Source organism: Erinaceus europaeus, chromosome 8 (genome assembly GCF_950295315.1).
Source record: "Erinaceus europaeus chromosome 8, mEriEur2.1, whole genome shotgun sequence".
NCBI classification, from domain to species: domain Eukaryota; kingdom Metazoa; phylum Chordata; class Mammalia; order Eulipotyphla; family Erinaceidae; genus Erinaceus; species Erinaceus europaeus.
In genome coordinates this window covers 43279979-43299156 of record NC_080169.1, presented here as the reverse complement: position 1 = coordinate 43299156, position 19178 = coordinate 43279979, and the positions used below count along the sequence as shown (strand labels likewise).

The following is a 19178-nucleotide window of genomic DNA, read 5'->3' as shown; positions in this document are numbered from 1 at the left end:
GAAATTGAGAGGGGAGTGGGAGACAGAAAGGGAAAGTGAAAAATAGACACCTGAAGACCTGCTTCACTGCTTGTGAAGCATCCCTCCTGCAGGTGGGAAGCAGTGACTCAAACCCAGGTTCTTGTACTATGTGTACTTAACTCTGTGTGCCACTGCTCAGCATCATTTTTTCTACATTATTCTTACACTGGCATACATAATGGGGGTATAAAAACCATTATGTTCTTTTTAGTATTATGGAACATTATTTTTTAAGTTAATATACTTATTCCTTAATCATATTTTGCAATCATGTTTAAAACAATGATTGAAAATTATCTCCTGATATTTAATGTGCTTCCAAGCTCATTGCCAGACCTTTCCAGCTATGATTAATTCATTACTGAGCTATTATTCTTCATTAATCTTTTATTCTTTTAACCTATGACATATAGTTTGTTTAGGAAGCATACATGATAATCCTTGAATTCATTTTCTATGTCTAATTAATGTCTTCAGTATTCAAAAGACTCATTATTGCTTCCCAGTGGTTCATGAATTGATAGCCATAGGTTTTATCCCCCGGCCATCATGCTTGATCATAGCTTGCCTCCTCTTTGTGCTTGCTGCTTGGATAACTATTTAAACTGTTGAAGTCACAGTCAAAAAATTTAATCTAAGTTACAAATCATCATTATTATTTTGTTTGCTATTTTTATTAGACTATTTCATTTCCCACGTCTACGCTTGACCGGACCTGCCAACATACATGGATATCTTCGCCCACCCTGTCCAACGCTTGACGTCTCGTCATCCAATCTGGTCCCCTACGCCTACACTGAACTTCTCTGTTCCAGACTCTTGGAAACAGAATTGGCAGTCAGCTGAGATAAAGAACAAACACCTCATCACAGACCCCTGCAAGCGTCAACCTGGCTTTGACCTAGCACGTTATGATTGGGCCCTCCTCAATCGCTATCAAACAGGCCATGGCCGGTGCGCCGCTATGTTCCATCGCTGGGGAGCCAGAGACGACCCAAACTGCCCCTGTGGCTACAGACAGACTATGACCCACATAGTCAACGACTGCCGCCTCTCCAGATTCAAAGGAGGTCTCGAAACTTTACATCAGGCTCAACCTGATGCTGTTGACTAGCTACGGAAGAAGGGCAAACGCTAGAAGAAGACTATTTCAGAGCTGTTTTGGGAGTGGTCTTGTGCTTAGAAATGAAATTTTTCATGTAGACCACTTGATATTCCTGTTTATTTTCTTGGAGCTGTGTGGAGTTAAAACATGCTACAATTTGCTTTATCTTAAAGAGGAATTTACATTTGATATATTTTATAGGTTTAGAAGATGTTTTACCAAAATGTTCCAGTAGAGGGTATTTAAGTCCATAGTAAAATAAGAACTTTGTTTTTTTTCCCTCTCAACTATATAGTCTAATTTTAACATTACAGTTATAGATATTGAGGACACCAATAATGTTGTTAATAAACTTATTCTATGGGAAGGGAAAAAATAGAAATTCTTTGTAAAGGATAAGATTTGTTTTGATTTCAAGAACTGATGCACATTTGTTTGCATAATCTAGTTCATTTAGAGAGGTCTATATGCCTATGTTAACAGTGCTATGTTGCCTAGGAAACAACTACCTTCAAGTATTGATTCAAACAATAAGACTATGCTATCCTTTTAAGTATTTATAATATTAAACATGAGATAAACAGTTGGCTAGGGTTCAACAAAAGAACAATTAAAAGATGTAGAGAGGGCCAGGGAATTAACATAATGGTTATTCAAAATATTTTCAGGCCTGAGGCATCAGGTTCAGTCCCTGTACCACCAAGCTGCCAGAACTGAGTAGTGTTCTGGTTAATTATTAATAATAATAACACCAATGATAATAATATATGTTGTTCTACACGCACATTTTTATAGCAATACCAAGCAATCCTTGTTAGGATTTAAAGTTCAAAAGTTATATCAACAGCATATGAAAACATTAATCTCAGCACAGGGATGTGACATCTGCTACAATATTTTTTAAAAATTTAAAAAGTACAGGACAATTTGTAATAAATAAATAAATAAAAAGTGACATAGGTGGTCCAGGAGGTGGCACAGTGGTAAAGCTTTGGATTCTCAAGCATGAGGTCCTGAGTTTGATCCCTCGCAGCACATGTACCAGAGTGATGTCTGGTTCTTTCTTTCTTCTCCTATCTTTCTCATAAATAATAAAATAAAATATTTAAACAAAAAAGGGGCATAGTACTTAAATTCCATTTACAATTCAACTTTTCGTTTATAATATCCACAACTTGGAAAAAATAGCATTAATAGATATTTTAAATTAAAAGAGGTAGTTTGGAATTTGTATGATACTTAGAATTATGAAGAACCTTAGAAAGTTAGGATGGTGAAGAATCCCAACTTATTTATTTATTTGTTATTGGATAGAGACAGAGATTGAGAGAGAAAGGGGAGATAGAGAGGAAGAGAGACAGAGAGACACGTGCAGACTTGCTTCACCACCTGTGAAGCGACAACCTTGTAGGTGGGGAGCCAGCCGGTGGCTTGAACCGGGATCCTAACCTGTCCTTGCGCTTTGCGCCACGTGCGCTTAACCCGCTGCGCTACTGCCCGACTCCCAGAATCACAACTTTTATATAGCTTGAATTACAATAAAAAAATAATAGTCGAGATCCGGGTCTCCTGGCTTAGAGTGACGTGGTCAGTCGAATCAAAACAGAGGAGGGGAGGAAGCCGGTGGCCAGGAGCAGCAGCTGGAGTGGCTTCCCGAACAGCCGCAGCGTTCCGGAAGCTCCAGGCGGTCTTTTTACTGAGCCTTGGCCTGGAGGACCCCCGCATCCTCCCCACCCCGTCGGTTGTGGTCTGGGCGGATTTTAACAGTCAAGTTAAACGAAGCTGAGTAATCATGGCAGAAGGTGGATTTGATCCCTGTGAATGTATTTGCTCTCATGAACATGCGATGAGAAGACTGATCAGTCTGTTGAGGCAGTCCCAGTCCTACTGCACAGACACAGAATGTCTTCAGGAATTACCAGGACCTTCTGGTGATAATGGCACCAGTGTTACCATGATATTGATGGCCTGGATGGTTATTGCAGTGATCCTGTTCCTACTGAGACCTCCTAACCTAAGAGGATCCAGCTTAACTGGAAAGCCTCCTAGTCCTCATAGTGGACAAGATCCACCAGCTCCTCCTATGGACTAACTTTGTGATAAGGGAAGCAAAAAATGTTAACACCGTGCGGGACCACATGAACGAAATGACCAGAGTACTCTTAACCGAATCAGAACTGTTTTTCCTTTTGCATCTGCAATCTTCTTCTTCTAGCGTTTGCCCTTCTTCCGTAGCCAGTTAAATGGCTTTGAAAGTGACTGGGATCCATGTGGATTCAGTCGGCTAGGAAGGATCATCAGTTTCCCCAATGAATGGGTACTCACGGGATGCACCAGAAGAAGGTCAATCCAATGCACCCTGCATCTGCAATATGGGATGGTATTGGTTTCATGAGCTTCTAGAAATTTCACTTGCAAGCTTATTACTACTTTCTGTGTTATCACCATTCCTGTTTACAGTTTATTTGAGTAAATTATTAGATTAAGAAAATTATATGGGGCCTCTTTAGTTATCTTAAACATTCCACTCATTCTATTTGTAACTGTGACCATGACTTTATCATTATTTTGACCCGTTTGAGATCTCTGCATCTAAGTATCTTACATTTAGCTTTAATAGGTTTTAAGATTGATTTTTATTCATAAGGTATTTGTAAAGTTATTTGGGGTTGTCTGAAGGAAAATTAGAGCCACACTGTATTTATATATGCCTTGCTCGTCTGTTCATTCATGGGTAGCCGTTTTCTCTAGTACTTTGAACTGGCAAAATTTGAAATTTTTTGCAAATGATGACCGAAATCTGTATCAAACAATAGTACTGGCTTACATGGTTAGAAAAGGAGACAAAAATATATGAAATAGTTGTTTCACTAAGTTTTTTTTACTCCCATTAAAAATGCCTAACAAGGAAACTTTAAATAAGAAACACAATTTAAATATGGTAGATTTACAGTCCATTAACATTTGTAATCCACTGCTCATAAGAGGAGGAAAAAAAAGTTTATTTTCTGCCTGTGTGATGTAATCTGTACAGCAATAATTTAAGCTATAATTTATTTTAAAAGGGGTGCCTCTCAGGAAGCTTCTTTTCTGTTGTAACACTTCCCTGTTAAGTGAAATTATTTTGAAACTTGGGGGAGCATATTTGGTTACTGACATTTGCTTCTTTTCTTTTTCTTCTGACTTGAAAAATATTAAATGGTTTTTTTGATAAATTCTGAAGGGAAAAGAAAACGAAAACCAGTCAAGCATCTTTTTCATACACTTTATCTCATTCTTGTTTGGTAATGAGTAGGATTAATAGGGGAGAAACATTAAGTAAAAATTTGAGACGTATACTACAAAATAAAAGGCTGTGTTGTTTTTGCTCACTTACAATGGCATAAGAAATTTCTGGAATTTTTCCCTAACAAATAATTGCAGATGATTTGTGGGGGCTAGCAGATACTTCACTATCAATGTAAGGGTTCCTCCCCCCCACCTCACCACCAGTCTGCCTAGCCTTTTCACTGTATAAGTCTAAGGAATTACTTGTATGATTTGAATAAACTTCTATGTCATTGTGCTTTTTAATAGTTTCTGACACAATTGTGCGTTGCTTTGAGGGTCATTCCCCCCACTTTACCATGACTATACTCTAAGGCCGTAAATATGGTATGGAGTTAATGTCATTAAATGATTTAATATAGACTGCTTGCATTCCCCTGTGCATCTTGACTTTGTGCTCAATTTCCTGAAATAACAACCAATTTTTAATCACTTTTGGTAGTTGAAGGATAACCTAGCACGGGTAAGTCAGTCCTAGACTAATAAGCATTATAGAGTTAAGGTTTTTCCTCTTGCTGTGGCTTACTGGAAGCCTTCCCAGTTGTACATATTAAAGTATTTAAAGTAGAAAAGGCAAGAATGGCACACAGGGAGCAAGATCCCTATACGCAGTCTTTTTCCTCCCCGGCCCACTGGACACTGAAGGCTTGCACATATATCTTAACAGCCTGCTCTCTAAGCAGTTAGAAAACCAGTCTCTGGCAAAGATACTGATGTATTCACTCAACTTACAGTTCACAAATAATGGAAAATTGGTTTTGGTTGAAGAATTAGTGATCACATAGGAACAAAATGGTTAGCAAGAGACATGGAAATCTGGTTTCTTATTCACAACTGGTCATTTCTGTTACATGTACTTGACATTGTATCTAGAATACTAACCTTTTCTTCTTCTTCTTCCTCCTCCTCCTCCTCCTCCTCCTCCTCCTCTTCTTCTTCTTCTTCTTCTTCTTCTTCTTCTTCTTCTTCTTCTTCTTCTTCTTCTTCTTCTAGCATTTGCCCTTCTTCCGTAGCCAGTCAGCAGCGTTAGGTTGAGCCTGATGTCTGCTTGTTGCTGGCTTTGAAAGTGACTGGGATCCATGTGGATTCAGTCGGCTAGGAAGGATCGTCAGTTTCCCCAATAAATGGGTACTCATGGGATGCACCACGAGAAGGTCGATCCAATTCTAATATGGACCATCTAATTAGTAACAAAAGTTCTTAGTAATCTTTTTTCTTTTTTTTTTGATTTGCTTATAACATTTCTTTGCATTTCTCATGGTATAGAATCTAACTTGTAATTCATATTATTCTATTTAAGTATGAAATCTACATGTGACCTTTTATTGAGCACACTTACTTATTAATTACTTGGCTTATAAATAGTCACCTGAACTGTGCTATAATTATTTTTAAATATGGAAGAAATACAAAGATTCACATTGTGATTGTTTGGCTCTTAAACATTCCACAAATGTCACAGCTTATTTTGTTAGTCATTTAATGTTTTATGCAAAATATTTTGCTTCCCATATAGAAAAAGTTAACATTGTATAGTGAAAGATTTTACCACATATCTAGCCAAGCAATATTCCATGGTTGCAAGTCATACTTTAAACAAATTGAAGAAATTTTCTGAATTAACTATTTATAGCTATTCCATGGTCTGATTTTAGTATTTTTGTAGCATGTATTATAACCATGCTTATGGAATTACCAATATCTTACATTTTCAGTAGAAGCTTGGAAATCTATCTGAATTTAAATGAATAAATGCTAGAATTTTACCAGCTCAGATTAAAACTTGGAGAACTTGAGAGTTTACAGTTAATGGGTTAAGTTCTTGTTGTTGCAATAATAGGCTTAGTCTTAAGTATATTTTTGAAAGAGAAATCATGTATTCAATATTTGTTACCATGTCTGATGATTACTTTATTAAAAATGGCCATGTGGTATGCTGAATGTTAACTGATATTTTTAAATGTTTAAATCATGCCAAACAAATCATATCTGTGCCACCCAGGGTTTATTGTAACCTTTAATGAGTACTTGGATTGGGAAAAAGGGTTTGTACTATGCACTTTTTATTAATGAATAAATAGAAAATGTTAGTAACAAAAAATAATAATAATAGTCAGTTGGTTTGTAACCAGCTTCACACATTTACAGAGGTACTCTAAATGTAACTATTCTGGTAACTAAGTACATTAGTCTACTACAACTTCCATAATAACATAACTCAAAATAGATGTTTTAAAAAGTAAATGCAATTTTATAAAGGTTATAAATGTTGGAAATCTAAGATTAAGGTGCTACCATGCTTGGTCTTCCTGAGGCCTTTCTTCTAACTGCTCAAACAGACTTTTCTGTGTGAGTGAGCACCCCTGGAAGCTTTTCTTCTTTAAATAGAGTGCTATTCTAATGACCTCTTTTAAGTTTAATCACCTCTTTTTTAAAAAATCATTTTATTGTGGGGTTAATGGTTTACAGTACAGTTGTAGACACATGAGTAAAAGTTCTCATCTCTCCATGATACAAAACACTTTCACTCCCAACTCTGGTCCATTTCCACCATTATGCAGCAGAAACTCAAAGCACTCCTGCCTTTTTAGGTCCTATCACCAAAAATTTATACATAAATTTAGAGGAACACAATTCAGTTTATAACCCCAAGTCTGGAAAACATTTACAAAAGACATCATTAATCTTAGTTCAGGTGTGAATATACTTACTGGCATATTTTACCAGCTATTCCCTGATCTATTATGGTAAACTTGCAATGAAACAAGCAAATCCTTCTAAAGTAGGCTGCATCCACAATGACTATTCTAAAACTTATTTAGAAACAGATACATATCTCCAGTATGATATTTTCTGTTTACTTGAGTTTTCTCAGAATCTTTATTTATAGATTATTATGCTGAGTACCATTTTCTGATCATTGGGTGGACAAGGATCAAGTTGCCTGTTGGGAACATGTGTAAGCCTGATAGAGCTTAGGGAGAACCACCCCCATCTTTGGATGGAGGTCTGAGAAGATAACCTCTTGGTAAGTCTCTCAACCGAGGTGAGCATAAGGGGGGAAACTCAGACTTGGTTCTTTCCTTCTTGACTCTCAGGCCCACAGATACCACAGTACTTCCCTCCATTAACTGCAGGCCACATGGCCGCAGATTCACTCATTCAAAGTCACCTTCTGATCACAGAAGAACACACCTTATCACACACTTCATCACATACCTCAGACCCCAGACAAGAGAAATTCCAAACTATATGGCTCTTTGATATCCATCTTCTCTCTGTCTCACCCTACTGGTTTAACCCCTATGCTTCTCTCAAATACCTTTGGATAATTAAGTTGCTTGTGTTATGGAGAATAACTGTCATGTTTCTCATCAATTCCTGTCATACCAGCCCCCTACCTTAGGGGCATGCTGACTGTTAAGAAACCTGTAATTTCTGTCATATTTCAACAATAATTACCTCCATTGCTTTTCTATTTAACTCATGTCAATTTTGCTAATAAACGGACTCTAGGATTCTGGGACTCAAGGACTCAGATTCTAGATTCATGCTAAGAGTCCCCTGGTGTCTTTTACTTCGTGTCACCCCTGTTATGAGCGAGAAAGAACCAGCCCGTTACCTTTCCCCTGGAGGACACCCTGCTGGAGAAGGAGAGAGACACCCCGAAAGTTGCCAAAATGCCTGAAGTTCTTTGGCTTTTCTTAGTAATGTTTTGGAGTAAAAAAAATAAAGTACAACCTGGGACATGGAGTAAAAGTTTTTGTGAGTAGCCTTGAACTAAAACTTTAAAACTTATGACTTACAAACAAACCATTATTATAATGAGTTTTTGGTTTCTCACCTACTTAGATTTTCCAGCCCATCCATTTATTTATTTTTTGACCTGTCTTTGATCTGATTCTTAATTTAACTACTCTGGTTATCAAATCAATTTCAATCATTCCTAAATTTCCTTTATATTTTGTTAATATTAGGTCTACCCTCTGAATGTTTTTTCTTGAAATTCATTCAACAACTATTTATTAAATACATATTATGTATCAGGCACATCATGGGACATGTGGGGTATTTGAGATTTAAGAGAGAACAAAACAGAAAAAAAATGTGTGATTTCTTAATGTTGGAATTTTAACTGAAGGAATAGGGAATAGGACATGAACAACAAACTTAATAAAGTATGAATTAACACAGAATGGTATAATAAGAATATAAAAAAGAAACAGGAAAAGCTGAGTAAGAGTTCTGGTACTGTGGAGGTGAGAGGTGTGCTGCAGTTTTTAAATAAGGTAAATATAGCATGTGATTTTGAGATGGAACCATTTGAAATAAAGCAGGAGTGGAGGGATGGAGTTAGCTGAGCTCATATTAAGGAAGAAACATTATTTTTAATATTTATTTGCTTGATAGCAACAGAGAGAAACTGGGGAGGGGCAAATGAGCAAAAGAGACAGGGAAACACCTGTAGTCCTGTTTCACCACTAGTGAAGCTTTCCCTCTGCAGGTGGGCACCAGAGCCTTGAACCTGGGTCCTTTTATACTGTACTGTACACTTAACCAGGTGCGCCACCACCTTTCCCTGAGGACAAAAGTCAACACTGTATTATAAGGACCCAAATGATTTGAGTGAAAAGACTAAGAGGCAAAGAAGCAAAGATGGTACGAGGTGACAAGAATCAGTACAGGGTGGCTGGCTTTTACTTAAAGTGAAACAACATTGATGTAGGATCTTGAGCTGATAACAAACTGCTATATGGACAATCTATTGTGAGAGGACAAGGAACACAGAAGTTCCTGTTAGGAGGCTCTTTAATAGTACAGGCAAGATAGAGTAGTTTGGACCAGGTGGTAAAGTAATCAGATAAATACTGAAAGGAAAGCTAGAAGATTTTTCTTATAAATTGGTATAGGAGTAAAAGAGAGGAATAAAGATTAATCACAAGGATTTTGGTTCAAATAACCAATACCTAGCCTTTGTGTCTCAATAGATCATTTCTCACTGATCCCTGAGATGATGATAAATTCATTTTCTCACTTTCAGAATGTCAGGGATCTGTGCTAGTCACAATATTCCATTAGACATAAAACTGTAATTTCTCTGCATCTTCATTCCTTTCCTGCATTCCTCTATCTCCAATTAATCCACAAATATCTGCTTTTTCCAGGTGAATTAGCAGGTTCGAACCAAAACACTAGATTTACTGGTATATGTTAAACACTATTAAGTACATCATTTGTTAAACTACAAGAACTGTTAAAATTCACCTTACTGGGAGTTGGGCGGTAGCACAGTGGGTTAAGCGCAGGTGGCGCAAAGCGTAAGGACTGGCTTGAGGATCCTGGTTCTAGGCCCCGACTCCCCACCTACAAGGAAGTTGATTCACAGGCAGTGAAGCAGGTCTGCAGGTGTCTGTCTTTCTCTCTTCCTCCTCACTGTCTTCCCCTCCTCTCTTCATTTCTCTGTCCTATCCAACAACAATGATATCAATAATAACTACAACAATAAAACAACAAGGGCAACAAAAAAGGGAATAAATAAATTTAAAAAATTCACCTTACAAATAAAATAAAAATTTACCTTCATGCTAATAACCCTTGACAAATCACAGCAAAATGCCTGAGATTATATAAAATACTCTGTTTTTTAAAAATAAGTCAAGAATTTTGGTCCATACTCCTAGAGGGATAAAGAATAGGGAAGTTTCCAATGAAAGGAATGGGACAGAGAACCCTGGTGGTGGAAACTGTATGGAATTATATACCTATTATCTTACAATCTAGTAAATCACTATTAAACCACTAGTAAAAATTTAACAAACAAACAAAAAAACCTAAAGACAAAATATAAGCATAGAAAGTCAAATGTTGCTGAGGTAGGATATTATTTACTGGAAAATGACATAACATGATATTAAAATTTTATGCTTGTGACAAAATTACTGGTTTCTGGGTCTGTAGGGTAAAATTCTGATTTTTTAAGGATCCATCTTAATGTTATTGCAGAAAATTTTCAACTTTTAGTTCATGAAACAATTATTGGGGGGCGGGGGGGGTGGAAGTGAAAAGAGAGCTTGTTTTAAGGAGATAGATTTAGATACCATACTCAGAAATACTGATTCACTTAGTTTGGTTGAAAATCTAGGAATAAGTTAGAATATAAATTTCTAACAAGCACTTTAGCTGATTGTAATACAAACAATGCTCACACCATCTTTTGAAGTATGCAATTGTGTAGGATTGGAGCAGAAGCTAGTCCCAGGATCTCATAGCACTGTGGCACTAAATGCTTACCTTTTAGAAAATAGTATCACATTCCAGAACAGAAGCACATAGATTCTGCTTAAAAAAAGAAAAGGAAAAACGAAAATGCTAGCTACTTCCTTTTATCTCAGAATACTAGGAATTTTTCTTCTTTGATGGTATTTATATTTTTTGTTGGTGATGTATTTCTTTCTTGACAATTTTCTGTGCTGGACTCCATATTTTTCTAATGTACGGCAGTGCATAAGCTAAGTTTAAGTCTTTTCTTCCAAGTTTCAACTTCACACTTATACATGAAACTTCTTAGATGAATGATAATAGAAATCCTAAAGCATCAGTCACTATAGATCTCTGTGATTACTATGAAAACCTTCATTTTGTGAACTGATAAAATTTTAAGAGATGGGATTGAGGAAAGAGGCCTAAAGCAAGTTGTTTATCTCTGAAAATCAGCCTCAGGTTTAGTTAGTTTCAGATATTTCTAGTCCTGATTTATGCAGTAAAATATAGTAGCCCTTTTGGTCTAAGATTTTGCTACCGTGGAAAGAAAATTCATTTATCTCTTTATCATCAACTCTCATTCCATACTAAAGCTTGGCTGTACATTGGAGTAACCTACACAAGTTTAAAACATGACTAAAGCTTGATTCCTCTACTAGCATTAAATGAAGGTTTTAGGGTAAGACCTGGGAGACTCAGATGAAGAGATTAAGTTGCAAATCAGAGCTCTCCATGGAACCTATTACTTCAACCTGGAATTAGAGGTCAGATTTTTTCACACAGTTTGAGCCCAGCTAATTCCAAGTCAGACAGTTTTTTTAAACTTTTTTTTTCATTCCATAAAATTTTAAATATTTCTTTTTCCTTCAAAAAAAGTTATTCTGACAAATACTCCCTCAAAGGTAGGACTTAGGAAACAAATCAAGGGAAAAATAGGATGAAACTGAATAAACCCTTAATATATAGCAACAGATTAGAGGACACTAGTGGGAAAGGGGCACAACATTTGAATGACAGTGTCCTATGGTGGAGGAAGATGTTATTTTGATGGTGGGTACAGTGTGCTGGGACAGAATTTGTGAAAAGGTGAAATTGGTACCATAGATACGAGGACTAATTTATAAAACAATAGTCAACAGTACTAATATCCTGAGTCAAGCAGTGCTTTAACTTAAAATTAAAATTTAACTTTAAAAACAAAACTAAAAAAAAAGTAAAATATTTAAAATGTAAAACATAATCTGAGGTATTCGGGCTGTAGTGCAGCGGGATAAGCACAGGTGGCACAAAGAGCAAGGACCAGATTAAAGATCCCGGTTCGAGCCCCCGGCTCCCACCTGCAGGGGCAATACTTCACAAGTGGTGAAGCAAGTCTGCAAGTGTCTATCTTTCTCTCCCCCTCTCTGTCTTCCCCTCCTCTCTCCATTTCTCTCTTTCCTATCTAACAAGGATGGCATTAATAACAACAATAAAAAACAAGGGCAACAACAACAAAAAAGGGAATAAATAAATAAATATAAAAATTATTTAAAACATTTGATATTCACATACTTTGAAAATAAACTTTTTATTTTTGATCTGTATCTAAACATACTTTGTCAAGTGTTAGATTAGAATTTATCTGCCTGTTAGAGGTAGACTATATTTTATTCAAGAGTAAGTCTTGAATAAAACATACACATTGTATATTATTTACTGTATTCACTATTGTCTTGTCATTCTTGTCATTTTTCCTTGACTTCATATTCCTCATCTGTTTATTATTTAAATAACCCTATGTCCTATTACTGTATATATTTAAATATAACAAAGTAGGGTGTAAATATTAAATCAATATCTCTTATTACTAAACACAGATTTTTTTCTTTCTGTGAATAAAGTAAAAGATGCCTGGTGAATTCTCAAGTCATCCATATGAGTTATCTTTCCATCTTTATTTCTCAACACAAGTTAAAAAAAAGCTCTTTATATATTTTGTACATTTTACCTACTCTTGGTTATCTATTTCTATTATTTTTTAGGTTTTAAATATATATATTTTAATTTTAAGGTATCCTTATATATTAAAATAAAAATATATTAGAGTAACAGCAGCACTAATAAGCAGAGCGAGAGTTCTTTGGTTAAAACTATTTTAAAATGATACATTATAAAATATAAAACATGAGGATTTGATATACGATACACTGTAAATATACTTTTGATTTTTTATTTATACCTAAATATTTCCTTTGTCCTGTCTAGTTAGATCAAGAACAGTTTTCCTGTGAAAAGTGAATAATATTTTATTCACTCTTGTATCTTAGTCAAGTCTTACCAATTTTAACTTCTTCTAGCGTTTGCCACCAATTTTAACTTCACCCAGGCAACAACTGGAAAGTATGTCTCTGCATTGGTCATTACTAAAGTAGGAACCATAATAGCAATAATCTAAATTGCTATGTCAGAGGCTACTAGGTAGCTCTCTACCTCTTAACACTTATTAAATTTCTGAGGAGTATAGTCTGAGGGAATAATTGTACACCTATTCATTTAGATGTCCTGAACTCTATTCCTATAAATAGGTACCACAGTATATTTACACAGCACTGACTTGACTTTTCTGTTACACTTTCATATTTCTTAAAATATCTTATTTATATTTTTATTTTGCATGAGATAGAAAGATGGAGAGGGGAAAGGGAGGTAAGAAGGAAAGAGAGAGGCACCTACAGCACTGCTTCACTATTCACAAAGATTTTCCCCTACAGATAAGGACCAGGGTCTTAAACCCAGGTCCTTATGTACTATAATTTGTGTGCTCAACTGGGTGTGCCACCACCCAAGCCCTCACTTTAATATTTGTGATAGTAGTACACACTGAGGAAGCCTGCTCAAGTAAAAATTATTGTTGCATTTAATGTAAGTACCTTAATAAGTTCATAATTCAAATAGGTACCCAATGTATACTACCCATTCTACCCATTCATTAGACCTACCAATGAATTTTCCTTTGGCACTAAAACAGAAATCGTCATGTCTTTACTTTGTGACTGCTGTCTGTTTTTTAAAGAAAAACATGAATTTTATAATTACTATAGTGTTCCCCTTTATGTTGGCTACTGTATGTTCAGATTCAAAACTTGTCCTACTTCAAGCAATTCACAGAATCTTATTGCACCCCCAGTACATTTTATTTACTATATTTACTATTGGTTTTCTATTCTTGCTATTTAATAATTATTAAGATAATTATTTCCTTTTATTTTACATACTTATATAAAATTGAAATGTAAATATTAAAAAGTCATACTGCTGAAGGCATATTTCTTTTATATAGATAAAGTAAAAGCTGCTTGATGAATTCAAGTCACTTTTAGGTCATCAATATGAACTATCTTTTCCCATAAAGAATATCTATTATGGGGGAAATTTGCTATTCTTACAGAAAGCAATCATTGCCTTCTCTAAAGCATACCTCATACATTACATATTCATACCGTTCACATGGAAACAATGACTATAATTCCTAAATAGTTAGCTGTGATCTTGCTTTTGACAACAGAAATATTAGAATGGACAGCAATTTATACTACATAACTAGAAACAATGCAGCAAAGGCGCCTATTCAGATGAGTAAAGTGAAAATTTCACCAGTTGACAATTCTTAGCCAACAAAAATAGTTATTTATGGTTCAAAATAAGACTATTAAATAGCCACAGAAAGATTCTACAATGACTTTTAGTATCATCTCAGGAAATAAGCTTCTTTTTAAAAATATTTATTTTATTTTTTCCCTTTTGTTGCCCTTGTTGCTTTATAGTTTTAGTTATTATTGTTGTTGTTATTGAATAGGACAGAGAGACATGGAGAGAGGAAGGAAGACAGAGGGGAGAGAAAGATAGACACCTGCAGACCTGCTTCACAGCCTGTGAAGCAACTCCCCTGCAGGTGGGGAGCCCGGGGATGAAACAGGGATCCTGAGGCTCAAACTGGGATCTTTAAGCTGGTCCTTGTGCTTCGCTCCACCTGCGCTTAACCCGGTGTGTTTCTGCTAGACTACCAAAATAAGCTTCTTATTTGAATTTAATCCTAAGAAGGGCTTACATTATGAATACTTCTTTCTTCTTCTATTATATGAGGTACTTTTTACTGGATAAGATAATGCACTTCTGAAGATTTTGTTAAAGTTGCTTATAGTTACTTAAGAAGGGGTGAAAATTTAGATTTTGAATCAAAGAAATGTCTTTTAACATATAGTGTATGTTCTATCACTTTTTGCCAAATTATGCTTGGGAAAACAATTCTCTATCCATTTTGTCATAAGAGTAGTTAGGAAATACTGTTCCTTCTCACAATGTGTTTATTTCATTGCTTGGTTTTTTTTGGTTAGGGATATTTTGAACTCAATAAGAATATATATAATTCTGTTGAAAACATTTTATTTTCAAGAGTAGGGACTTAGTCATTCCAAGACCTTTTAACTAGACCTACCTATAAGTATAAAAACAGTAATAAAACTGTTTTCCCTTTTCCCTTTACTTATTTATTTTTTGTTACCAGGTGTTAGGTAATTGTGCAGATACCCTCAGGCTATCACCCATTCCCGTGAGAGCTGAAACCCTAGCTTCCAGGAGTGCCCTGTTTTCTCCACCCCCCCCTTCCCATTCCCTTGAGAGCCGAAACCCTATGCCTTGTTTCCTAGCCAATCCCATCCCAACTTACCACTTCCGGTTTTTATCCTATAAAACCCACTGCTGCTGCTGCGGGATTGCTTTCTTGCTCCTCTCCTCTCTTCCACAATGAGACCCAAAGAAGGGCTGGTAGGCTTAGTGGAGTCGGCCATTTTGCTAGCTTCACATGGCTGGAACCACTCTGCTCTTCCCATTTCTGGGGTGCCCGCATGAATAAAGATTTGTGTTCTTGTTCTGCTCCAGACTCTTATCTCTCCCCTGTGATGCAACCTGATATCTGGCACCTGAACAGGGACCTCAATGTGGGACCTAAATCACCCAGTCCCCAGATAAGTATACCCTTTTCTTATTTATCGCCATATGTGACCTTCATTCTCATGAAGATGCTTCCCAAACCTTCTACTCTTTTGTCATGAGACAGGTTTTCTACCTCTGGGACATTTTGCTCAGGGCCACACCTTGGATCCTCTTGACCATGGTCACAGCTTTCAAGGGATATATAGGGCGCTCTCCCAAAAGGTTAAGGGACCTTGAGGCTGAGATTCAAGAGTTAAGGGAGATGGTCATAGTGCTTACCAACCCTAAGCCCACTTCATTTTGCTCCAAGAATCCCATTTTGGCAGACATGTGTCCAGGTTCTCTGGCTGCCGCTGCCACTTCTCCAGAGGTTTCTACTTCTGGGAATCCTCCCCTTGCAGATACAGCATTACTGGATACAGAATGCTTTGCGGGCTTTGCGACAGAGCTTTTCCTCAGGAGCAAGTCCACACATTCCCGGTAAATGTTACCCCAATTGACAGAAACCTCAGGCATGGTACCCGTATTCCTCCACAGATCTGAAAAAACTTTGTCAGGCAATTAAGGAGGATGATGTTCATGCTTCATGGACCAGGTCCATTTTACAAGGCCTTCTCCAGAACCTTAATACCCCCCAAGACTGGAGGGACGTGGCTCACGCTACACTCTCAGACCCCCTCTTCCTTCAATGGGAAGCATTTTTTCATGATGAATATTTACAGCAATCCTGGAGAAATAGCCAGAATCAGCCAAAGTGGAATTTTGAGGCTCTGTTTGGGACGGGTCATTTGGAAACTGGAATTCAACAGGCAGAGGCCAAGTTTCCATCCAGTTATTTTGACAGGTATGCCTCTGCGCATTACAGGCATGGGAGAGGTTAACTCCACCCACAGGAGCGGCCTCAGCCCCCATTCTCTCCCTTTGCCAAGAACCTGATGAATCCCTAGCTAAATTCATTACCAGAGTCCAGTCAAGTTTGGAGAGAAAGATTTATAATCCTGATGCCCATTTTATCCTCCTGCATTCTATTGTCTGGGATGGCATGCTTTTGGCCTTCCATCAGGCATGCCTCAGTCTTAAAACCAAACACCCAGACATCTGGATTTTAGTGATGCAGGAGCTTAGATCAAGTTCTTATGAAGCACCCATTATGACACAGGCCTATACAGCTACCCTACATAAGTGAAAGGGGACTTGCTTTCAGTGTGGTCACCAAGGGCACTGATGTCCAGAAAATAAATGTCCAGAAAATAAATCGCTACCCCACTTCCAGTCAGGGAGCCAGAGGCCCCAAACACCTCGTCCTAGATGCCAGAAAGGTTTTCATTGGAGGAGAGATTGTTGGTACAAGTTTCATAGAAAAGGCATGCCCCTGTTGAATGTAGATTTAAACTAGGCTTGGGGCAAGCGAATGGCACAAATTCAGAACCTGAGATTTTGTGGACCATTCCTGTTTTAGAACTGGTCACCCTATTATGATAGTAAGGATTGGTAATATTCTTTTTAAGTGTTTGAGTGACACAGGGGCAGACAAGACAATTTTAAGGCAAGCAGAGGTTCCCCACAGTTGGGAACTCCTCCCAGGACCATGTTTACATGGTGTTGGAGGGTTGACCAATGCCTTTCTCACACAAGATTTGCTTGTGTGGGAAGACCCAGAAGGGACTACTGGACGCTTTCGTCCTTTGATAGCTGATATTAGCACCAACTTATTGGGCAGAGACTTGCTGGGATCTCTTGATGTAGTAATATCCTCAGATACCTCTGCAGGGTGCCATGCCCACTCATGTGAGACTTCTAGCTCTGACCAGCACCCCCAATACTGTCACTGTTTATAACAGAACTCCTCACTTAGATTGGCTTTCTAATGAGCCTGTCTGGGTAGAACAGTGGCCTTTGCCTAGGGAGATGCTAGAAATATTAAAAGAGCTTATCCAGGAGCAATTGTCCTTGGAACACATTCGCCATTCCAGAAGTCCATGGAATATCTCTGTCTTTGTGATTAAGAAGTGCTCAGGAAAATGAGGCCTCCTCCAACATCTCCATATGATTAATAAAGCCTTGCAGGTCTGGGGCTCCCCACAAAGGGGTTTTCCTCTTGCTTCTGCAATTCCCATGTGAATAACAATCACAGCTATTGATATACAGGATTGTTTTTTCTCTATTCCCTTGCATCCGCACGATTTTAACATTTTGCCTTCTCTGTTCCTTCTATTAATAATGCCAACCCTGCTGATAGATTTAAATGGGTGGTACTGTCCCAGGGCATGGCCAATAGCCCTACTATTTGTTAAGAGGCTGCTAAATATGCCCTTTTTCCATATATTCATTAGGGCCTTAAAGTTCTTAATTATATGGATGATGTCTTAATATGGGGAGAATTAGATACAGATCTCTCTGCCCTACATGATTTTCTTATCCCTGCCTTAAAGAAAAATGGCCTTAATGTAGCTCCTGAGAAGGTACAGCTAATTCCTCCAATATCTTTCTTAGGCTCAGAGATTTCTCTAATGCAGATTTGTCCCTTAAAACCTTGTGTTACTTTTCCTTCTAATCTCACTCTTGCTTCTTTACAAAGTTTTCTTGGAAATTTAAATTGGCTTAGGCAGTATCTTTATCTGCCTACTAGCTATCTCCAACCACTGTTTGATCTGTTAAGAGGAAACAAACAGCCCTCCTCAAAGCGTATGTTAACCCCCGGAGCCTCCTTGGCACTGGAAAGGGTTAACCAGGCTCTCCAAGACATGCACCATGTTCGGTTCTCCCCCTCCTCTTCAGTAAATCTTCTAATTTTTAACTCCACCCCCACGGTAGTGGCAGAATCATGGCATTCTCAAATGGCTTCATATGCCAGTAGGGGAAGCTCCAAGACTTTTTACCAAGATAGATGCCTTAGTCACCAAGGAAGAAATAAATCTGTACAGGTCTTAGGAAGAGAACCAGATTTGATTATTCTTCCCTTTTCTCTTACAGATACAGTGGCTCATTTGCCACCATTCTCGTTTTTCCATAAGTTTAATGGGTTTTCCAGGAAAATTAGATAATCATTTTCCTTCTAATAAATTGATAGCTTCCTTACCTCTCTTGTCTCTACTAGTACCTAAACTTTTCTCTTGAGATCCCATCCCGTCTGCTCCTAGTCTTCACTGATGGTGGAAAAAAGGGAACTGCTGCCTTTATATATTATCCAGACTAGCAATACCCCAAGCCTCTCTTTACCGAGCTTCCTGATAATTCCCCTCAGTGCAAAGAAATTTATGCTATTTTTCTTGCATTAAAAGCTGTACCAGAATCCTTCAACCTTTTTTCTGACAGTGTGTATACTGTTAACTTATTTCCATGGCTTGCTTGTTCTTATGTGATGTTGGTCTGCTTCTAAATTCTACTTCTAAGACACCTTCTGTTTCACTGGTTTAATCCCCCCTGATGAACACTCTATTCTACTTACATAGCCACTGTTAACTAAGCACCACCCTGCCTCCAGGGCATTGAT

General features: G+C 37.4%; 2 protein-coding genes and 1 long non-coding RNA gene across 3 annotated transcripts in view; 2 read left to right on the top strand and 1 right to left on the bottom strand.

Annotated features, from left to right (window-relative positions):
* THSD7A (thrombospondin type 1 domain containing 7A) overlaps nt 1–19178 on the bottom strand; it is a 581601-nt gene that overhangs the window by 219835 nt on the left and 342588 nt on the right. The gene's annotated exons all lie outside the window — the stretch shown is intronic.
* The window catches only part of LOC132539895 (uncharacterized), a 375892-nt gene that overhangs the window by 256608 nt on the left and 100106 nt on the right, over nt 1–19178 (top strand). The gene's annotated exons all lie outside the window — the stretch shown is intronic.
* On the top strand, nt 2715–3313 carry LOC103125437 (small integral membrane protein 14-like). Its single transcript, XM_060196167.1, has one exon. The coding sequence runs from the start codon at nt 2919–2921 to the stop codon at nt 3216–3218; it is 300 nt and encodes a 99-aa protein (XP_060052150.1). The 5' UTR covers nt 2715–2918; the 3' UTR covers nt 3219–3313.

Coding starts and splice junctions, on each gene's coding strand:
- LOC103125437 (XM_060196167.1), top strand. CDS start 2,919: ATGGCAGAAGGTGGATTTGATCCCTGTGAATGTATTTGCTCTCATGAA.